Source organism: Chelonia mydas, chromosome 7 (genome assembly GCF_015237465.2).
Source record: "Chelonia mydas isolate rCheMyd1 chromosome 7, rCheMyd1.pri.v2, whole genome shotgun sequence".
NCBI classification, from domain to species: Eukaryota; Metazoa; Chordata; order Testudines; family Cheloniidae; genus Chelonia; species Chelonia mydas.
In genome coordinates, this window is record NC_057853.1 from 109,119,769 (window position 1) to 109,144,107 (window position 24,339).

The 24,339-nt window shown below is 41.7% G+C and overlaps 1 protein-coding gene across 1 annotated transcript in view; it reads left to right on the top strand.

Moving 5' to 3' along the window:
* HSPA12A (heat shock protein family A (Hsp70) member 12A) overlaps window positions 1–24,339 on the top strand; it is an 85,207-nt gene that overhangs the window by 34,812 nt on the left and 26,056 nt on the right. Inside the window, exons 4-6 of the mRNA XM_037905439.2 lie at window positions 4,432–4,618; window positions 5,566–5,670; window positions 8,688–8,804. Of these exons, the coding sequence (XP_037761367.1) occupies window positions 4,432–4,618; window positions 5,566–5,670; window positions 8,688–8,804 (409 nt within the window). The remainder of the gene's footprint in view (window positions 1–4,431; window positions 4,619–5,565; window positions 5,671–8,687; window positions 8,805–24,339) is intronic.

Sequence of the window (24,339 nt, forward strand, 5' to 3'; positions counted from 1 at the left end):
TGGGGGGAGACATAAATTCATAGGAAAATGGATGCAATTTTAAAACAAATGTTAGGTGCATGATCTCCCCTGGGTCCACACATGGAACTACTTCCATTGATGCCCATGTGAATTCCACACATGGAGGAGAAGAGAATGTCCTCTTGCCTCAGTGTTGCCAGTGTACTACTTCTGCTGTCAAGAATCTTGTTTCTTTGATTAAGATTCTGCTCTAGATCCACTCCCCCCCTCACTGCCAGGATCACTCCCTTAACTGCATCTTTGTCAGCCCGATGCATGTGTAGAGAAAAAGCAATCATGTGATCTTAACAGTAACCATTGTTCTCCCTCTTCCTACCAACCCTCCCTTTGTCTCTCGTTGCCCCTTGTAAAGTAGGGCCAGATCCTCTGCTTCTGAAAACTGGCTCTGCTATAGTCAGTGGAGCTACGCCAGTTTAGCCTGCTGAGGATCTGGCCTGTTATGTCTAAACTAAAGCAAAGATCCTGCAGTGAGGTCTGCATGGACTGATCCCTAGCCCCTCTCCAGCTCCCCTGATGTCAAGGGACATTCCATACATGCAGGTAGAATACTATTACTTTGCATTTATATTGTGCTTTTCATACATGCATCTCAAGGTGTGTTATATAAAGGAAGGTGAGCATTATTACCCTCACTTTGCAGACGGGCTAATTTAGATGCAAAGAGGATAAGTGATGTGCCTAAAGGGGTTGAAATCCTCACACCACTGAAGTTAATGGCAAGCCCCCATTATAGGCTTCCACAGAGCCAGAAATTTCCTCTGTGAGTCAGTGGCAGAATCATGAGTAGAACACAGGTAACCTAACTCAGTCCCCAGGACCACAGCTTCCCTTCCCTAGAAGAGAATAGATGCCATACGAGTCTTTTTAAAGGCCTGTATTATTATTAAAACTAAAGTCAAACTTCCCATTATATTTATTTATGGCCGCTTGTATGTCTGAGCAGAGATGTACATTGAGATTTTTAAAGCTGCCTGAGGGATTTGGAGGCCAGATTTCCATTAGAAGTAATTGGGAATTGGGCATTTAAATCACCTAGGTGACTTTGGAAATCTCAGCCGTAATATGGAGTGACGTGTTGGGCTGCCAGGTTTAGCTGCAGCTTAAGTGCATTCAGTCTAGAAAAAGGCATAATCCACCTGTCCATAAAGAAAATAAACAGGGCCATCATTATCTAGCTCCTGAGTACATTTTCTATTAATGGAACTTTCCGGAAATTACTCAGAATGAATCATTGAGGATTCCTTTTCCAAATGATACCGTTCTGCTTCCCTGGATTTATATCTGATGTGTGGGACTTCAACATTTAGGTTGAAAAGTCTTTTCTGTTCATTTGCAACTCGTATAAAATATATACAATAGGTAAAACAAAGCATGCTAAATTTAATATACTATCTTATATGCAGAGGAAGTAGCTCGGACTGTAGTTAACATTGCCCAAAACTCCTATTATAAGACCCTGTTCCCAGTGGCTTATAACTTTGCCAAATGCTAACGGTTCAGGCTGAAATTTTCCATATCGTGTCTGCCTCAAGCTGGATTTTAGCCCAATCCAGCAAAAATAGTTCAGCTGCCTCAGAGGATGAGAGTGAGGGAAAATATGTTGTTTTGCCATGTTAAAAAAATTTACAACTTTTTGGTTGAAATCTCTAGTGTCCCCATGCTTTGGAAATGGGACTTGAAAATTCGCAGCAGGGAAAGCCTTGGTGTCAGGGATGTGCCTTTTTCTGTCCCCCTGAAAATTTGCCCAAATTTGGCTAATTATAAGATTCGAAAAGTCTTGGTTTACACTTGCTCAGTAGAGATGGCTTAGAATTCAGTAGCTAAATTCTCCAAAGATTCTATATACAGTCCCTTCATAGCCCCTGTGTGTGACTGGATTGCACCTGTATTGCTATCCCCATAAAGCAGAGGCATATGCTTCATCCCGGGCCTGCAGGGGCTGAACAGGACTTCCCTTTAAATTTTCCTCTAAGTTGCTGGGGGCTGATGTAGTGCCAGGCACAGGAACTGAGAGCAAGGAAACTGTCTCTCTTGTGCTCTCAATGTTCCCTAAAGCTGACCAGTCTGGTCAGACAGTCTAGTCTGGTGCTTGATGGATGAGGAGAAGAAGAAAGGCAGAGAGACAATTGTAGAAGAGAGGCTTAGTCAGAAGTGTTTGCAGTCCCTGTATGCATAGCATTGACACACAGTACTGCTGATTCTTCTCAGAGGGAGAGGCCTTCTTTACATAACCATAAAATTACACAGAAAAAACCAACATTATGGTCACAAAGTCATGCACTCAAAAATTAGGAAATGCCAGAAATAAGGTTGCTTGTGCAACCTCAAATTGGACTCCTTGTGTGTATGCATTATGATTATGACTGCTTGAAAATTTTCCACTTAAACTGTTTTTTGACTGAAAATTGAGAGTTTAGCTAAACTAAATCTAAAATATTTCTTCTCAAAACCAGAAATACTCAGTTTGGAATTGTCATTGCAATGCCTCAGGGGAGTTGTTTGGGTGTCTTATGCCTCCAGTTTCCCCTATCGGCTGTGTTCCCTAGCTAGACTACATCTCTGACAATGCACCATGTTCAGAGACTCCCATGATGCATCATGGCAGATCTGCAAGAGGGGACGCTGCGGTGCATCCTGAGGGAACATAGCTTGGCCAGGGAGCCAAGGCACCTGAAAATACAACTCTTGTGAGGCTCCACAGCTGCTTGCTTCCCTCCTACCCCCCAAAAAGGTCAAAATTGTCCACAGGGGAAAATATCTTATTTTTCAACCAGCTCTAATTATGATGCAGTCTTTTATTACATGATCACATACTGTTTACCCACAGGTTCCCTGCCTCATTCAGTGCACAGGATATACACTACTCATATATATAGGTAGTTATTCAATATATCTATTTATCTTTTTTGGTCAGTTTGTGGCCTCATACTTTATTTTTCACACACCATCCAAATCTGTACCGAATATAAAACTATTAATTTCCTTATGGGCAAGGGTACGATTCTGTCACGGAGGTCACAGATTCCGTGACTTTCTGGGACCTCTATGACTTCCTTGGGGCAGGCCTGGAGCAGCTCTCAGTCCTGGAGCCACTGGAACAGCAGCTGGGCTTGGGTCAGTACCCCTGAAGCTGCCGCAGCTGCTGGCTGGCAATCAGCCCCAGAGGCGCTGGAGCAGTGGCCCCAGGGCAGAAGCACTGGCTGGGGTTGGGTCAGCCCCTGCAGCAGGAGCAGCAGTGGGGCTGGGGCAGCTGACAGGTCAGCCCGTGGCAGTGCTTTCACAACCGCCCCAGAGTATTTTTAGTAAAAGTCAGAGACAGGTCGTGGGCTTCCATGAATTTTTGTTTATTGCCCGCAACCTATCCCTGACTTTTACTAAAAATACCCATGATAGAATCTTAACCTTACTCATGGGCTTTTCTGTGGTGTTCTCACCATGATATGTGGATGCTTCACAAAAATTAATGAATTTATCTTCACAACCCCCTGGGAGGTAGGGATTTATTATTATGCTCATTTTGCAGATGGGGAACTGAGGCACAGAGAGGAAGGCTAACATTGTTTACACTCATTTTGGATGCCCAAATTGAGATGCCTAGGGTGTTATTTTTGAGAATAGTTAGCATTTTTATAGCACATTGTGTTAAAACATGGCTCCCATTAACTTCAATCGCAGCTGTGAGTGCTCAGCACTTCTGTAAATATGCCCCCTAAGGTTTCAAACAAGGTACCCAGAAAATGAGGAACACACAATCGGTGGCCAGCTGTGAAAAGTTTGTTTTAATTGACTTGTCCAGCATCACAAAAGAACTCTAGAGGCAGGGATAGAATCCAATTCTCCATGGTGACATTTGACTGGATGGGATTTCCTTGATGGGGTCTTGTGGAAATGGTTGTAAATGATCATGTATTTAAAGGCTATGTTACAATGCATATTGACAAGGGGGCTGATTTAAGGTTGTATGGGCAACAACTTTTGCATTTCCTAACTTTTGAGTGCTTGGCTTTGCAATCTTAATGTTCTTTTAAAGTGGGGTTTTTTGTATATAATATATATTTCATTTGTTAATTATTTTATTGATTTTCAATTATCTTGATATTGTTGTCCCCTTGTTATTCCTGTGTAGCTCACACTATGGGAGTTATATATCCATCAAGGGAAGGATATAACCATACTGTTGAAAATTTCATGACCATGTGTGAAGACTGTTAAAAGTCTGGAACAAAGTTTTCTTGGCTGAGAATAAACATTCACTTTTGGCCTAAAGAGCATTCAAATCCAAGTCTGCTCATGTGAAATTCTTCTGTGTAACCCATTGCCAGATCCAGCTTGCTTACACAATGCATTAATAAGCATATCATTATGAATGTTAATTATCACTATTTTGAAGCTGGTTCATCTTTTTCCTAGGCGATGGGAAGGTGGAGATCCTGGTATATCCAATCAGAAGACTCCAACTACTATCCTCTTAACACCAGAAAGAAAGTTTCATAGCTTCGGTTATGCAGCAAGAGATTTCTACCATGACCTGGATCCCAATGAATCCAAGCATTGGTTATATTTTGAAAAGTTTAAGATGAAGCTACACACCACTGGTGTAAGTAATAACTGAGCTCTTCTTCGATGGTTTGTATTTGTAACTAAACATATTTTTATATTGGCCATGCCAGATTTCTTTACAAATTATGAGCCAGGCATGGAGCACCAGCATTAGTACTTGTACAAAAAAATGGATTTGATTATTAAGTGAAACTTATAACGTAATGCCTACTGCTTTATTTTACTTCCCTCTCCCAGCAACAAACATTCTTCAACATTTTAATTAATGCCATTCTAAACCTTGGCAGTTTCCTCTCCTGGACTATCCTGTCCTGTCTGCTCTTTTTGAGTGAAATTCGCTCCTGAGCAGAGAGCCTATCTAAGGCCTATGTACCACTTAAACCCTATTCTGAAGGCGTAAGAGGAACTTAAGAGCTACATAGCTGTAAGGGTGACCCTCTGCATGGGAGTGAATTCACCCTTAATACTTGGTGGTATATTCCAAAAGGAAGTCATGTTATTATTCGACTGTACTCCCAATTATTATACTCTGACTTTAAATCTTAAAATAACCATTCTAGAGTTCTGGGGGTTGGTCAATACTTTCTTTTCTAGTTTCACATCTTGGTAGGAATTCAAAATATATGATTTTTTAACCTTTACCTTGGGCTTCATTTTTTGCATGCAGTTTCATGGCTTCAATTAATTGCAGGTGCAATTTATGCAAATGAGATACTTAAATATCCACATTACAAGCTCTGCCTACAACTATTTGTAGCCACAACTGATGGGTACAAAAAACCTGGCCTGTAACAAACAACAAAATATCACAATCCAGGAAATCCCCATGGTTGGTTAGATCCTCTCCAAAAGAAAACTAGAAAAAAAACCCCAAACAAAGTACATCAGTTTTTCCTAAGCTGGTGGGTCCCAGCAAGGAAGAATTCCCTTCCCTCAAGCAATGGGAAATGAATTTAACATTTACCTCTTATTTTCTTCCTTCAGAATCTCACCATGGAAACAGATCTGACAGCTGCAAACGGGAAAAAAGTCAAAGCACTTGAAATATTTGCTTACGCCCTGCAGTTCTTTAAGGAACAGGCATTAAAGGTAGGGAAAATACTTCCTTTATTCAGCTCTCTATATTTATAACTAGCACAGATGCTGCCCCAACAATTTTAACAGTGCCAAGCTTCAGCCTCCAGCAGTGTTTGATGTAAACAAAGTGGGGCAGCTGTAGGAAGTCCAGGAAAGTCGGGGACTGTGAAGGGTCCTGGATAGCCTTAAGTGATTTCCTTCCTTACAGAGGGAGCAAGAGGATGTATCGGTATCACTGTGATGCAGAGACTGAATGTTCTATCAATGGAATGATGCTTTTATACCTATTATTTTCTCGTCAAGGAAAATCTTCTTGTATTTGGCATTTGCTTGAACAAAATGTGATTAAAAATCTGAATACCGGAAACTCAGTGCTTGGCATTATCTGTATGTGTAACTCTCTAGAAGTAATACATCTGAGAGCCTCTTTTGGCTCCATTCATTGTGATTCTCCTCCTGCTGGGCATTCCATATTCTGTACTCATTTAAAGGTTCTCTCCTGTCTAGCAGATTGTACTCTAACTTCTTAGGGCCCTATACAGATGCTCAAGTCCCCTATTTTGGGGGCATATGTGATGCCTTGACTTTGTTCAAGTTCTCTACATCGGGCAGACTTCACCCAGTTGTGAACAGAGAGCAGATGTTGTTTTTTGTCCCTTATAAAGAATGTTTGTGTATAAAAAAAATCTCACCAGCATTAGGGAGATACAGTATATGCAACATCTGTTATAGCTTATTCTCATGTCTTGCCTCCCCTGCATCACTTCTACTTCAAATGTAAGTGCCCACCCTTTATGTTTTTGTTTTTTCTAATAACATGGCTGATGTTTATACATAAGAGAGATGAAAGTGGTCTGGTTTCTTTGCAATAAAGAAAACAAAATTCCTAACATGAGCCTCACAAATTAGAGAGAATGGAATTGTACTCTCCCCTAACACATACTGAAAAACTGCAACACTTTACACTTCCTGTAACGTGCTTCCTAGCTGATGGTGAGTAGCTATATAGCATGTATTGTCGTACAAAAGGCATTTCTTAGGTAAACAATTCATGCTACTGAAAAGGAGTACTTGTGGCACCTTAGAGACTAACCAATTTATTTGAGCATAAGCTTTCGTGAGCTACAGCTCACTTCAGCGGATGCATTCAGTGGAAAATACAGTGGGGAGATTTATATTCACTGTATTTTCCACTGAATGCATCCGCTGAAGTGAGCTGTAGCTCACGAAAGCTTATGCTCAGATAAATTTGTTAGTCTCTAAGGTGCCACAAGTACTCCTTTTCTTTTGTGAATACAGACTAACACGGCTGCTACTCTGAATTCATGCTACTGTGACCCTTTCTCGGGTTGCCCAAGACTGTGAGTTACTTTGTCGCCCTCCTGTCTCTGCGAGAGAGAGTTGCTTGTGCTTCACTAGGTGTCAGCTCCCTAACACCACCAGTGTGTCAGCCAGCCAATCTCTCGCAGGCTCTACCAGCCCTTACTTTGCCTTACAGGTAATAATAGGTGCACCCTAGACCCTCTGAAAGCATGTTCTGTAGTATCCAGCCTGTCACAGAAGTTACCAGGTTTGCTGTCCCTAGGGGAACCGTATACACACAGCTTGACTGGTACAACTCAGGATCATGAATTAAGAGCTGAATTCTGGACTCACATACACCAGTGCAATCTGTCTAGGGATTGCTAGGGAAGAATTTGTCCTAAAGCTCCATTCAGGCAAGTATCACTTAAACAACTTCATTGTTAGATAGTTAACCTACTTCTTTCTTTGAATGGGATTCATTTATTCTCTTTGATTGTTATCTCTCTTCTTTATGGCTGCTGTGAGAGAAGACACCAGCCTACCGCTACATTTTCAAAGCCATATTTTGGACTCCAGCTACTTTGCTTTGCTTTGCTTTGCTTTGCCGCCACACTCAAATGTTAATGAGTCACAGAGCTGACACCATACACAGCTTGGGGAAATTCCAAGGCAAATGTGCATATTCTGGGGCACTGCTGCACAGTGACACGTACAGTTTTGCTCCGTTGCATCCTCTGGACCTGAACTGATGTAAATAAGCAGAGTTCTGTGATATGATGTTCTGTGTATATGTGTAAAATAAAATAAGCAGTATCAATGGACCATTACTTTGTGTGTATAATAATTGATCAAACAGAGTGTTCTGGTGATATAAGATCTCTGCTTTTCCGCCACAAGTTTTGAATTGTATTGTAGCTAAGCAAACACAACGCCTTGGGGAATTGCATATAGAAAAATGTTTTACATTCTAAAGCAGGTTGTTGTTTACCCTTTTTGGATGGAGATTTAAATAGGCCCTATAATAATGACATTTTACTTGGAACCTTTCCCGAAACATGTCCCAAATGTTACCTAATCGGCAGTGGACTACAAGCTCTTTTTAAAAAAAAAAGAAAAAAAAATGCTACCATTAAACGTTTGCTCAAAAGTAAAAAATTTTCAAACCATCAACAGTCAAATGTTTTCAGATTCTTAGTAAGAGGAAATTACATTTTGACTCTGTCTTTAAAAAATGGATTGATCTAAATATGGTCAGTGTATAAAGCAGCCATTGACAAATTCAGATTGTAAAATACAAGGTTTGTCAGTGCTACAGCAAATAATTTGCGGGACATTAATTAGGGTGAAAGTGTGAATTCTTTAAAGTGTCTGCAGAGACCAGATTTTTACCGTGGACATACATAAATATGCTATTATGTTCAGCAAAACCTGAACTCCTCATTGGAAAAACTAACTCTTCCTGCTCCATGTTAAGAAACCTTTCCATGGGCCTCCAGGAGAAGGCATGCTGTAACTGTTGGTTATATACCCCACTGTTGGTATTGTGAGCATTCTTGAAATGCCGGCTAGTGATTTAAACATTCTGATTGTAATGTAGACATAACATTAAAAAAAAATTATGAAAAGGGGAAGTTACCTTCGCCAAAGCCAGCTGAAAACTATATATACTTGTAAAACAGCTGGTGTCAATCTTATATCTGTCTCTGTGTTTTCATTTGGTTTAGGAGCTCAGTGATCAAGCTGGCTCAGAGTTTGAAAACTCTGAGGTAAGATGGGTCATTACAGTGCCTGCTATTTGGAAACAGCCTGCAAAGCAGTTTATGAGACAAGCCGCATACAAGGTAAGACTGTGAAATGAGAGAGAAGGAATAACCCCCTTAAATCCCTGTAATTAGACTCACTCTAAAACATTTGTTGAGTATCACTAGCAAGAATATATTCTGCATAAAAGCAGGCCAGAGAGTAATAAAATGGACTGGGTTAGAAACACTGGAGGGCTGAGCTGCTCAAAAGCAGTATGCATCAAGTCATATGCCTAGTAGATGCCTGAGCTGTCTATCTAGATTCCTATATTGGCACCCATCATTGCAGCCTCTGATCCTTCGGTCATGCTGTGCCCAGAACTCCCACTGAACTCAGTGAGAGTTCTCTGCGTATGGAACAGATGCAGAATTGAGGCCCAAGAACCAGACAATTTAAATACTAGTCACAGCTTTTTCTTAACTGTCAACACTGGCATCGTAACTAACAAAATAAAGTAAGAAGAGGGAGAGCAGAAATCCTCCTCTGTGGAATTATTTCCCCTTTGCCCATATTCCCACACTAGGAATGACCTGGACAGCCTGGAGAGAAAAATTAAATGCAAATATGAATTTCACTTCAGAAACAGATTATGTGCAATTTAAAAAACCCTGAAATCCTTTTAGAAAATTCATACAGTGTCTATCTGTCCTTTTATTTCAGACTCAGTTTGTGTCTTTGCTATGTTAGATGTACATATCCTTCTTTTCGTTAGGATACAGGGGTGTTGGAACAATATATATAGTGGGGGTGCTGAGAGTCATTGAACCAAACTGTAAACCCTGTATATGATGGAAACCACTTCAAGTCAGGGGGAGCTGCTGCACCCGTAGTTCCAGCACCTATGTTTGGATCTTAATTTTGTATTTAATTTTTCTGGCCATTCAGAACTACATGTCCCAGTGGCAGTATTGCCAGTTTGTAAGATCTCTAGGGGTTCACATGTAACCCCCCGAAGCATTACAGGGAGGCACCCAAGTTTTTTGAACTCTGTTCTTCCTATCTCTAATGTTGAGCAACATTTTTCTTAACAGTCTTTATTGTGGGATTGCTAATCATAGTGCCAGAAGCAAAACACACTTAAAGTTCTGATGGAAGGACACAGTTATAGGTAAATCTGAAACACTAGAGACCCATCTGTTATCTATGTATATTGTTGTCTGCCTGCTGTCTATGTGCATGTGTGATCATGAAATGGCAGCTATGTAAGAAGAAGGATAGAGTAGCTCTATTGACATTTCTCATTTGTGGCACAGTGGAATGTTGTTGAATAGTGTCTGTGTCTGTGACTGTGTTTTTTTTATCAGCAAGCTTGATAAATAGTGAGGACTGATAGAGCTTTAAATGAGGATGTGTGAACAGCTGAAGAAAAATGAAAGGAAATGGAGAAATAATTGAATGTATACTTGAAACACAAAATGACTCTTAAAAAATGGAAATAGAACAACAAAAGAAGAAAACTGATTCTTCTGGTTTGTAACTGTCTTGCAGTCTTATGTATTCCGATTGTCAGATCCACCCTGTTGCTCGAACCAGTACTTGCAGTGTTTTTATTTTTAAAAAACAAGCCTTTGCTACTTAATATTGAAACATGCAAACATCTTAAAAGAGAAACACGGTGTAGAAATAAGTAGAGGAAAGTATGAAGAGGTAAGAAATGATCACTTTGTAACTGGAAATACTCTGCACTTTAGCTAGTCTAATATGGTGTGAAGGTGGCTCACATCAATGAGCACTAGGGGAGAATCTGTCTGAGGGAGCTGGGGCAGGTGGTATAAGAGAAGTATGAATATCTTGGGCAAAGAATAACCATATTCAGTCATTACCTCATAGTATGCAGTTTTGTAAGGCAAAGTATTGAAAAGGATTTTGCAGTCTGTGGTAAAGGGCTTTTCTGCCCATCTCAGATGGGTTTCCAAGCAGAAGCTAAATATCCCCTGGAACAGTGAAACAAGAGTAGAGGATATAACTCTGCTATGCCATGTTCAATATTGCTGTTTCCTGTGTCATGAGGAGTCAATAGAGATCCTCCTATTTCCCTGCCTCTGTTTATTCTCTCTTACCCAAAGATTGTGCAGTATAGTGATGTGGTTATGCATTAAGGGGATTTATGGGCCTAACATTGCTGCAACTGAAATCAGCAAGAGTTTGCAGTTAACTCAAGGGGAGCAGGGCTAGGCCTGGAGCATGGGAGTAACATGAAATAGGCTTTCTATGGGACTTTGTAAATCTTATGCTGTATATGCCAGAAAGAGGTCTTCCTGTTGCAGTACAGTAAAGGCCTCTCTGATGAAAAGATGAAAGCTGTCCAAACTATTTAATAGCATCTATGGTAAATTTCTAGAAGTGTTGTGTGTAATTAAATGAGAAATAGCGGCCAAATCTTCTAGCAGTTTGTTGCTGTAATATGTTGCTTTGAGTGGCACTTGTAACCTCTGATTGTGCCCCTTCATACAAATGAAATTCAGGTGCAGTAGCCTGCTTATCAGGAGACTTTAATATTTCTAGTCGGGTGTCTCTTTTTAATAGTTTTCAGAGTAGCAGCCATGGCATTCTTCCAGCTCATGTTTCACTACAGCTTCTTCTGGCGCACGAAAGAAGGAGTGGGAACTGCAGCCTGGAATTTCTTTAACATGCCAGTAGAAATAAGGGTTAGGGAACGGGTTGGGGTGTGACAGGAATATGTGAATGGTGAAGCTGTAAAGTAAGGACATAAAGCACAGTGTGTGAAATATGATCAGTGCAGAGCAAACTAGCCTGCAGATTTATAAACATCAGTTAACTGAGCAGTTATTTAGTGATGTTGTAAACATTGTTTCATTGTAGGTTCTATGAATCTCGATACTGTGTATTTGAGTCTCTCAAAATAGCTTTGTAGTTTGATGACAGATAACAGGGATTACAATAAAATACATGCTTAGTTCATATAAATATAGAGAGGAAGTCTGATCTAAAGGACTAAGCACAGAGCCAGGCATTCCAGTGGGTTAAGTCTGGCTCTGTTTTGAATATCATATCTGCCTCAGTTTTGCCCTCGTATAGAAGGGGATAATAATATTTACCTAACAGATTGGTTTTGAGGCTTAACTAATATTTGTACAGGCTAGGTTGGTCAGGACCAAAGGGGACAGTCAACGAAATTAAAAGGTGAGAAATGCAAAACTGATCAAATTCAATCCTGTTTCACACAACATGTGATGAGAGTGTGAAACTCTTGTGCAATGGGAAATCATTGAGGCTAAGAACTTAACAAGATTCCAAAAGGGATTGGACATTGGATATCAAGAATATCCAGAGTTGTTGTAATTAATTATAACAAATTTTGTGGAAGGGATATTAATCCTTATACTTCCAGGCTTAAGTCACTGTCTAGCTATTAGGAATCAGGATGAGACTTAATGTGGGGGGTAGTTTACTCCACATATGTCTATTGCAGGGTTCTTATACTTTCCTCTGAAGCATTTGGTCAGGCCACTGTCAGAGAGAGATTACTAGACTGGACCTTGGGTCTGATCCAACTGACAATTCCTATGCATATCCCTTTAAAGATGTAAAGTGCTGGATAGTTTATTATCAATATTGATATACGTACAAAATGTATTGGAAAAACTTGATGTTCAGGTTTCCAGCATCAAGAAATGGATTTAAAAGGGCAAAGAAGAAATGGCTTTCTGATTAGATGAGACACTGACACATAACCATTTGTAGCTATTTTACCAAGCTGAATATTTTGCAACTCTCTGGAGAGAGATTTCAAAATATGTTCTTTGTAATAAAATAGTTCAACATGCCATTACTTTTTTTTGTGCTGTTGCCTCAGTTGTGCACATCTGTTCTATTGTCAAACATTTTCCACCAGAAAAGAAGTCTGCTTTTTGGAAGGCACTGTTTAAAAAAAAAAATCAGAGCAATTAAATACTTAATCTTTTCCCAGAATGTATTGTAGTTTGGGCTTTTCTCTAGGATAGAGAGTGAATATTTTGAGAGACAGGAAACGAAAAACAATAGCTATGTCAGACTTCCTACAGAATTTGGTTATAATTAGTGAAGACTACATCAGCAGAAAGCAAAATCATAACTGGAGAAACAGTCATTTCATTAAGGGTCAGTAAAAATGCAGTCACCATCAGCACACTATAGCCCACAATAGAATGAAGCTTTCCAATTCACCAAACTTACCTTCTTGTGTACGACATACACCATGTGACCTCATGACACAGTCCTGCTGAATTTTGGAACAGGAGGCTGCTCTACCTCAGGTCGAACAGCCATTCATTTCAGTGGAAGCGATGCCTATCTAAAGATTGGAGGCTCAAACTCCATACATGTGGGAGGAGTGTTGTTAAGGTTCCTTCACCACTCTGAACTCTAGGGTACAGACGTTGGGACCTGCATGAAAGACCCCCTAAGCTTATTCTTACCAGCTTAGGTTAAAACTTCCCCAAGGTACAAACTTTTTTACCTTTTGTCCTTGAACCTTTATGCTACCACCACCAAGCGTCTAACAAAAATAACAAGGGAAGTGCCCACTTGGAAACATCCTCCCCCACAAAAACATCCCCCCAAGCACTACACTCCCTTCCCTGGGGAAGGCTTGATAAAAATCCTCACCAATTTGCATAGGTGAACACTCAAACCCTTGGATCTTAAGAACAATGAAAAAGCAATCACGTTCTTAAAAGAGAATTTTAATTAAAGAAAAAGTACAAGAATCACCTCTGTAAAATCAGGATGGTAAATACCTTACAGGGTAATAAGATTCAAAACATAGAGAATCCCTCTAGGCAAAACCTTAAGTTACAAAAAAACACAAAAACAGGAATATACATTCCATTCAGCACAACTTATTTTATCAGCCATTTAAACAAAACAGAATCTAATGCATATCTAACTGGATTGCTTACTATTTACAGGAGTTCTGACCTGCATTCCTGCTCTGGTCCCGGCAAAAGCATCACACAGACAGAGAGTGCCCTTTGTTTCCGGGCCCCCCCCCCCCGCTTCCCAACAGCTTTGAAAGTATCTTGTCTCGTCATTGGTCATTTTGGTCAGGTGCCAGCGAGGTTGTCTTAGCTTCTTTACCCTTTACAGGTGATAGGGTTTTTCCTCTGGCCAGGAGGGATTTAAAGGTGGTTAGCCTTCCCTTTATATTTATGACAAGTGTAATTTATTTTCTTCAGTACTGTTAAAAACCTACAGACAGGAGAACATTTTCAAAATCCCCAAAGTGAGTTAGGAGCCTAAGTCCCACTTTCAAAAGGGCCTTTAGGCTAGATTTTCAATTGTATAAGCACCTAAACAGATTCTATGGTTGGAGCTAGGTGCCATCCCTGTTTAGGTGCTTTGGAAAATCCTACTAGGCACCTATCTGCATTTTTAAGTGCCTAAATACCTTTGAAAATCTGGCCCTTAGGAGCCTAAGTCTCTTTAAAGGTCTGCTGCTGCTGTTTGTATTATTTTTTATTGTATTACTATTTCATTACTTAATTCTCCCTTCATTTTTTAAGAAGCTAGAGAGACTTAGACTGAGATACAATGCACAGTGTGGTTCGTTTTCTATTGGGCGCTGTCATAATAACCTTTTTTCCCTTAAAATGTAGATTTGGTGTTTAATGCCTAAAGACAAAGATGATGTTTTGAACTTGTGAAGTCCTCGCTGCAGCCAACTGTATTGTAGCAAGCCTTTGATGTAAACTGCATAGGAAAGGAAATGTATTTAGACATATTAGTGGCTTTAGAGAGACAGAAGACTGACTGACTGTTCTTTAATGGCACTTGCTAGCGGAGACAGAATTGTGTTAATGAATTGATTGTCCTGATTATCAGAGGCTCGTGGGGTTATCTTGCTCTGACAATACTTTCACTTTAATGTTCGTGAATTCTTTTTAACCTAAGCATTAAAGTGTTTATAAAGCAATATTGCTGAATTTTGCAGTCATGAATAATTAGGGAATTAAATTGGTCATGGAGTGAAGACCTGCATAGTGGGAAATGTGCGCTAACAAACCTCATTTTACACCTCTTAATAACTGCAAATAGGTTTACATGAAATCACCAGAAGGGACTAGGTGAGTCATTTTATCCAGCTTTGCAAAATTCTACTCGTCCACTTGCCTGGGGCAAGGTTTGTTTGGTTTGACTTGTTATAGGCAAGTAAAATGTAAGGCTTTTCATTATGTTCCTGGTAAGAGAGCAGGTGGGTATTATTCTGTGCTTAGGTAGTAAATTTGCGCAACTTCACAAGTGTGAATCTGTGTGTAGCTTCCTTGAAACACATTTGGAATCTTTTCCGTAGTAATTGTCTCACTTCATTGACGTCTACTGTACTTTTATGTAGAAAGGCGAGCATCTGTACTTAGAAGTGGAAATGTTAACAGAGAGCTCCGATGCGGCATAGAAAGGCTTATGAGACAAATGAAAATAGTAGAGCTGATTGAAAAATAAGAATGTCTGTCCCGCCTGAGGAAAGACCGCAGAGCATCATGGGATACCAGTCCATAGAGGCTAAAGGGGCCATCAGGCAACCAAACTGTAACTTCCATGAGGCACTGCAGCAGCTCAGGCAGACACAGATTAATTGCAGCCTGGCCTGGAACAAAACATTTCACTTTGGTTCTCCAAGGCAAAATGTTTCAGTTTGAACTGACTCCACCCCCAAAATGAAATATTTCATTTAAACTTTCCCAACAGAAAATCAATATTTCTTTTATTTTTGGGGGGGCAAAATCAAAATTTCCCACACAAAACTCTTTTTAACCAAGTTTGCGTAGGTCTCTTTATAGAACTAGTTTGATCCACAAGAACCTATGGTAGAGAAGTAAGGGGGGAACCCTGCTGGACACTAATGTTCAGAAGGTACATGAGTAAAGAGAAGCACTCTGGTATACCTTCAATCTCGGCAGTTGGTGTGCATGTACAGTGTACAGAGAATATTCCTGCAGAAATATAACCTAGGGCATTGGAGAGCTCATGAGTCTAATAGGCTATAAAACCGAGAGTGCTACGCATAAAAATTCCAACTGCCGTGTGGCTGATGGCTTCCTGCACCCTGTAAAATGTAATATAATGCAGTCCATGATTACTGTAATGCCCCTGTTTGCTATGACTTCATCTACTGCATAAATACATCCTTCAGCAACAGTCATTTTGGAACTAGCTGCAGCAAAATTACCATAGGGGAAGAACAGAATTTCTGCTAGTGCAGCCCTGTTTCTGCCTGACGGCCTGCCAGCACAGCCCTTCACCTTGGCAAGCACTGCTTCTGCAATGTACACATTAACCTCATCCAGGCTGATGTTAAATTTACTAGAGTGCTTGGGTCCAGTCGTAATTTTGGAGAAAGGAAGGAGAGCAAAGCAGCAATTGCCAGATCACTATTGTTTCATGAACATGAAAGAAGAGATATAATGAATATTGCCAGGGGTAGTCTTTCAATATCATTCGTGGTGATAAACACCTAGGATTAATCCCATCTAGCTGTCATTTTGCTGCTACTTCTGCCCTAGATTTCTGTAGAGATTATTAGCAAGAATCTTATTCTGGTTTCAAACACGGGGCCAAAATATGATGTACCAAACTGTGGCATTTAGCCACAGAGCTGACTAAGGAACAGTGCATCACCACTATCAGATGATTTGCTACGGGAGGGTCCAGCTTGTTCCCTTGTACAATCAGGCTGCTCTCTGGACCAGTGCAGAGGCGAGGGCGGGGCCATGGCACTGCTTCATCCCCACTCTTGTCCCTTGGGAGCACCATGCGTCCTGGTGACACAGAGAGGAAGCAGTGCCTGTTCTTCCCTAAACGCACAACTGCAATTTGTGTGGCAGCCTGTTATGTTGGCTGCACAAGGGGATGGGGCAGTGGGAGCTTCTTATACCCCATCATATGCACCCCTGCGTATGGGCCTGCTACAGACTGGCAAGTTGTAACTTATTTATTGAAACTAATATTTTAGAACAAACTGTGTCCTGTGTATTGCAAACAAAATATGTTTGCTTATGTCACTATTGCCACCGCCAAGCATTCAAAAATCCTGAGTCATCATGACACTGATTTAAAACTCCCAATATTTAAAAACAGCAGTTCTCAAACTGTGGGTTGGGACCCCAGAGCATGGGTCACGACCCCATTTTAATGGGGTCACCAGGGTTGGCTTACACTTGCTGGGGTCCAGGGCTGGAGCCTGAGCCCCACCACCCGGGCCAAAGCATGAGCCCCCCGGCCCAGGGGCCGAAGCCAAAGCCAGAGGTCTTCAGCCCTGGGTGGCGGGGCTTAGGTTACAGGCCCCCTCCCTGGGGCTGAAGCCCTTGGGCTTTGGCTTTGGACACCTCCCTTCCTCCCCCTCCCCCCGCCGCCCGGGGTGGTGGGGCTCATGCAGGCTCAGGCTTCAGTCCCCCCAGTTGGGGTCATGTAGTAATTTTTGTTGTCAGAATGATTTTGAGGTTCTCTTTATTTGCATCCTGATTTGGGGGCCTTTTAGGTTCACTTTTTTAAGCTTTTCTCTCTAACCATGAGGGCTACAAACTTTTATTTGTAAATGAAGCTTAGAGTTCACATAATCACATGATTCCAGAAGCTGGGGCTTTAAGAAAAATGCCCAGTATTGTGAGATTTCTGATAAAATCATGAGAGTTGGCAACACTGTTATGCTTTTCCTATACTCTTCCTAGCATTGTACATAATTGAAGTTCTAGAAATGTATAGGAAGAAGCCATTTTATCCTACTCAGTCTCACTAAGTTTGTGGAAATTCCTTTGATAAAACTAACAAATGGATATCTTGATTCCACCAAGATCCAGGGTGTGTCCATTTGTTATGATGACCCAGAGAGACTGTGACTGACCTGCAGGTGAGAAGTAGAAGTCCCTTGTCAACTCTCCACAGAGGCTTTTAAAGACTAACTGCAGAGAAAATGCAAAGCTCATCCACATATCACACAATGCAGAATATTTCAACACTGCTCTAGCCACTGGTAGCCAGTATTCCTAACTAAAGTACCTTCTCCTGGCATCTTCACCTCACCTTTCCCCGCCACCACAGGGTAGAATATTATTTCCAGGTGCATCCCACTCAGAGATCTGTTTTTGGCTTCAGTAGCTACATCAGCCGTGCCACCAAGATAAACTGCCAATACCAATTCCCTGCAAGTCGCATAACTCCCCTTCCCTAGAGAAATGAAGTCCTACTGAAACAAGGGTCTTCTGCAGGCATTTCTGGATCCTAAGAGGATTTTAGGAAATGATCTCCCCACCCTGAGCCACGCTGGTGGGGAAGAAATAGAGGTACTGCCACATCCAGGCCTCTGGATCTGAGGCAGTTCCCACCAGCAATCTAATTCCTATGAGGATCCCTTAAAGGCAGCATGAAACAGATGCTGCTGTACTTCTCCAGTGACAATCTTCACTGGCTCCCTGCCAGCAGGGATGGTAAATCATAATCTCAACACCTGCATAAAGGAGGCAACAGAATCCCCATCTCCCCTGCATGGGGGAGGCTGGTAGCAGCAGGATCTTCACACTCTGCTGTGCCATGTGAGTTGGCAGCAGACTCTTCACAAACACACCACCAGCAGGGAGCAGGCAGCAAGGTGGTCACCGTTTCACACACACAACAGTCAGTAGGCCGCCCCTCCCATGATGATTGCGCTACAGTGTCGGCTTGCGGGAGCAAAAAGGGAAGTTTGTGAGGCTCAAGAAAGGGCTGTAGAATCCAGGGGTTCGTGACTTCAGTGAGCACCGCTACAAAATTACTTCATCATGTTCATACAAGGGAAGGGTGCTTTGGATTTAGAATGTGCTGTCATATATAAAGGGAATAAGAGGGAGGTGGCAGCCATCAGAAGCAAATCCCAACACAGGCAGCTGGATATTCCGAGTTCCCCTGGCTCCATCAGTTCCTGCAGCCCGACAGAGTCCACAGGCTTCCCCTGGAGCTAGTGGACCTTTGGGCCTCTTGCTTTCCTAAATCATCTCCTATACATCCATAATCCATACATCATTTGCAGCTCCTGTTTTGGCTTCCTGTGAAATCTGCATTTGCCCATTGTTCCTGCTGATCTGCAGCTGGTCTTGTGAGCTTTGGAACAACTGCAGAGACTAAGAGGCTTGATGGGGAGCAGGAATCAAAGGTATGAATAAAAGCTGGGGAGATGGGGTGAAACTGAAGCACAGAGGTTAGGTAGCAAGTCAGGAATCAAGCAGAGCAACTAAACTCCACAGCTTTTCCTGCACCCTGTCTTCTCAGCTGTCCTGTGGAGCTCTAACTTGCCTTGGTCCTAGTACGCGGTGGAGCTCCAAGACTCTGCAGGGTATCCGGCTTTCTGCCTTCTTGGGCTCTCAGTGCATGTCCTAAGCATTTTACTTTTTTGTAAATGAAGTTAGCAAAATTGAGAAGATGGAGTTGAGAAGGGAGTGTGTGTTGATAATGGACGTGTTTCCAAGAAGCAGTGTTCAGAAACTGAGGAAATTCAGGTTAAAATTAAAGAAACCCTAACATTTGGAAGTACAGTAATGCACAGTTAAGGCACCCAAACAACCCAGACTCTTACCTCTGTCACAATAACTGGAGGAAAAACAAATGTCAAGAAGCTAACAATCAAAACAAATAAATTTGTCTCAATGAGACAACTTAGCCATCTAGAACAAACTGTTCATCTAATCAGCTACCAAAGATACTTGGATTTCTTGACCCTGAAGTGGTTATGCCACCCGCAGGCGCCTTTACAACCTCATGCAGTCAATTGTTCAAAGGTCATGCTGAAAGCAAACTGCATTCTTTGTTGCGATTCTAAATGCCACCAATTATACACCTGGGATGAAGGTATATTTGTCATCTTGTTTATCTGAATGCAGTGCCCCAATTTCTGAACAGCCACTGGTAATAAGCCCCATTACAGGCTGTACTTTCTGCACCCATGATGGGACTTGCTTATTAATAGACTAGCATCCAGAAGTGAAATATCAAATAGATTACCACTTTATCGGAAATAAATGACTAAAGAATATATAAGCAGGCACATGGCTAATGAGAGCCCAGCTTGAGATGCCTTCTACCTGATCTTCAAAGGTGTCAAGCACCCACAATTTCAACTGACTTCGGTCGGTGCTCCAATGCACATCACTTCTATAAACCAGTCCCTGTGTGTCTCAAGTTGGGTACTCAAAAGCTGAGGCATCCAAATTACTGGAGCCTCTTGCAAATTTAGGCCTGAGTAGGTGTCCTGATTTTATAGAGACAGTCCCGATTTGGGGGGCTTTTTCTTATATAAGCACCTACTACCCCCCACCCCTATCCTGATATTTTTCACTTGCTATCTGGTCACCCTAGGCCTGAGTGATGTGCAAAGAGATCACAGAGGAAGTTTGTAGCACCGCCAAGAATAGAGGAATCAAATCCAGATCTCCTGACTTGCAGTCTTAGACTTTAAACAAAAAACCATCTTTATTCTTTAAACAGAAAGAAAATTATTCTACTAGGAAGAAGAAATTTTTCCCAATGCCTCTTTGCAGTTAGATGAAAGTTTTTCATGCAAGTTGTGACGAGATGCCAGTCAATGTTTGGATTAACGGTGTAGTCAGTGAAAATACTTGGTATTTGCATCCATGTTAAATTAAATCGATCTTTTCTATATTAATTCACTTGTTAAAATGTCTGATTACTGCTAATGGTGCAAGAGCATTCTAGACTTCTCAAAACTGCTACACTTTTACCCACTCAGATTAAATAATCAGCTAGTGTGAGGAATATTTCCCTTCAAAATCAGAAGGATCAAGTAGAAATTCTAACTGAAAAGATTATTGAACTCTTTAAATGGTCCTGTGAGCACTTGAATAACTTCAGCCTTTTCACAGTGAGTGTGATGTTGCTGTCATGGTGTCAGATATGATTTGCTCCTTCTCACTGATACACTAAGGCAGGCTCTTGACACAACAGTCACAAAGGGGAGAGATTAAGGACTTCATGTGGATTTGGCCAATGGGAAAAACACTGGAGAGTGACAGATTCCTTATTAACTTTTTATAGTGTTTTGTTCCTTGTCCTTCAGCAATAATATAGTCTGCACTGACTTAGGGTCCATTCCCCAACCCTTACTTTCAGTAAATTATACTAGTCAATACTTGCAAGCATAAGTACTACCTAATATGAGTAAGGATCATCAGAGTGTACCCAAAGTAATTCCAAAGACTCCTTTGTAAATAAATAACAGTGGCAATAGTTTATACTTTGATAGCTCAGGTTCTCAAAGGTGTTAAAAATTAGTTAAGTGTCAAGACAACCCTGTGAGGCATCTGTGTTGCTCTGTACATGTTACAAATGGAGATGCTGAGGCATAGAGCGGCTACCTTCCTCCTCAGTGTGGCACAGTAGGGAATGAAAAGAAGTCTTATTTCCCAGTTCCACACTAAACAGCAGTCAGCACTGCGTTCCAGAAGCTGTCTTGTACATCTGTCATCCTTGTATTATTAAGTCATAGAGAGAGCTTTCTGGGGCAAGGAACATGTCTTGCTATCTTTGTAAAGTCTTGCAACACTACGTGTCAAGACAAGACTCAGAACAATAGTTCAGGAAAAGGAGGGTAGAGAGACCTTACTGGAGAGGAGGAGAAGTTAGGAAATGATCCCATTAGAAATGGGTTTGAAAGAGAAGAGAGAGGATATTTGGAGAAGTGGGAAGTGTTTGGCATTTAGGGGACAGCATGTTAGAAAAGGCACACAGCCAGGAATGGCTAGTTTAATCTGCAGCAGATGGTAGCAGTCCCCAAGGGGCTGTCTGCCAGCTGAGAATACTTCCTCTCACACTCCTCTGGCATGGTCACCAGGGTCAGGAGTGGAGGTGGCACTTCTATGCCAACTAAGGACCCCTCACACTGGGGGAATCCTCAGCTGGCAAGATCCAGCCAGTTTCCGTCCTCTTTGCTCCACCAGAGCAGCACAAGGAGGATGATAGATGGTCAGAGGATCTTGCCCCAAAGCAGCAATAGACTGAAAGGATTGGGAGAAGCCTAGGAGGCAAGAGAGAGAAAGTAGGAAGAAGTGAAAGCAGACATGTAGGATTGTGATTGATTTGTTCTAGGGGTTTGGAGTGGAAGGGGAGGAGGGAGCTATGACACTAGCTAGAGGCAAGTGATACCAAGGGAAAGTTTGTTCAAGAAGGGACACATGCCATATGCTTTCAGATGGTCTGTCATGCACTATGAAAATATGGGCTACAGTATTGGCTTTTTGGTTAGATAAAGGCACTAGATGTAGAATAATAATTGTTGAAATGCCATTAGTGAACGAGAGAACCCTTAGATAGACGCTTGACGTGGATTGTTAATGTTCCAAACCATACCGTCTGGATCAAATGGGATTTATCATCCATAGAAATTCATATGATTATACTGAGCATGTGGTCAACATGGTATAAAGTCAGTACTACAGGAAAAATAAGTCCCCAATCCTTTGAGCAGATGCCAAAGAGTGGGAGTTTGTGCATTCAGTTCCTGACAGTTTCAAGCAAGTTCCAGCTTCTGAAATTGTGTTGGTACTTCATCTGCTTCTGCTAAAGCTCAGGTCCTAGTGAACACAATATTGTCCTTTCCCCATCTTTCTTTTACTAACATCATGTCTGCACTACCACTCGTGTCAGCAAAATTTATGTCGCTCAGGGGTGTGGCACTGTAAGGCTTCTAGTGTAGACCTAGCCTGGGTGAATTCAGCACTGCTGGAACATTAGGGATGTGTAGCATTTAACTGCACATAGCTATTCGCCTGCATAGTCTCGCTCCAGTCTGTGGGAGGACCAGAGCTGTGGAATGGGCAAGGGACGCAGTCTCAAATTCAGAGGAACAAATCCAAAAGGATCCTGGCTCCTGTCCCCACAGATTTCAGGGCACTCTTTAGACAAACTCTCCCTCCTTCTCATTGCTGGGTATTTGCCCCTTTCTGTAGCATGGGAGCATGGCAGGGCCAATAGCCATGCTGCCAATGACTCCCTGTCTGAGCTGCAGTCCATGATTCCAAAGCATGTGCAGTTGGCGATTAGGCTGTCAAACACAGCATTAACTCTCTATTGATTTCCCCTTCAGATCAGTGATAGTTTTGATGAGGAGCATGTGTAGTGCAGTTGCTTCCCCACCTGACCCTAGGCTTGGCCACTTTTCCCCCACATGGACCTGGGGTCATGCAAATATTTTGTGGAGGGAAAAGATGACTTCCTGAAAGATGCAGGCAACATTCTGCTTTACCATTGCCCTGTCTACTGCCCCACTTACAGTTTTCTCTTCTGATTTGCTTCCTCCACAATGTGTCTATGTAAGTAGGTTACCATATCTTTGCCTACTGCAAAATTCCTCTGGTGGTAAGTATTTTAGATGAGATTAATGAGTAATATGCTGATCATGGCCTCAGAACTCCATAATCATTTGTTATGTGAATATTTAAAATGCCTAATTTAATTCAACTGGAAAACATTTCTGAGAGATTATGCAAAGTGGGTATGAAATGATTAGAATAAGATGCCCTGAAAAACCAAGGAAAACTATTGTAGGAATCTTGCATATTATGGGAGGTGGTAGAATCTCCTTCCTTGGAAGTTTTTAAGGTCAGGCTTGACAAAGCCTTGGCTGGGATGATTTGATTGGGGATTGGTCCTGCTTTGAGCAGGGGGTTGGACTAGATGACCTCCTGAGGTCCCTTCCAACCCTGATATTCTATGATTCTATGTATCCTATTTCTGTCCCATTACAGGGCTTCCACTCAGCGATGATGTTGAACCCAGAGGGCATTTTTCTTGTGCTTTCAGTATTTAAATGATGCAGGAGGATGTAATTAATAGTTGATGTTAAATGGTTAAACTTGGATATTGACCCATTGTTGCATTATTTTTTTGTGCTGTTTGTGTCACTGTTTACTAGAATTTTTGGCTTCTGTCTTTGGGACACTTGTATGTTCCGTACAGATGTCTATTGAGCCACCAAGTTTGTATCTGGGGTTGAACTTTCCCAGAGTTCAGAGGTGTTCCAGGCATCCCTAGGGTCCAGATGTTGTGGGGCAACCATGTGTAAGATTGCTAGTGACTGTGAAGCTGCTAGGAATGGTTTAAGAAGCAATTGGTTCAGTGGATGCCAATTCAAACTGTAGAGGTGTTTAGAGCTGAAAAATGAAATGATGGGAAAATATGTGAAGTCAAAAATATAAGAAGGCAGAGGCCACTGGGGTCTGGGAGAACCTGTAAGTGGGCGTCAGGGTTCCCACCCCACTCTGAACTCTAGGGTACAGATGTGGGGACTCACATGAAAGACCCCCTAAGCTTATTTCTATCAGCATAGGTTAAAACTTCCCCAAGGCACAAATCTCTGTTTGTCCTTGGACTGAGGTATGCTGCCACCACCAAGTGATTTAGAGAAAGAATCAGGGAAAGGACCACTTTCCCAAGCCCTTAAAATATCCCCCCCATCCCCTTTCCTGGGGAGGCTTGAAAAATAAACAAGGTGAGCACAAACCAGACCCTTGGGTTTGTAGGACACTAAAAACCTAATCAGATTCTTAAAACAACAGAACTTTATTATAAAGAAAAAAAAAGTGAAGCACCTCT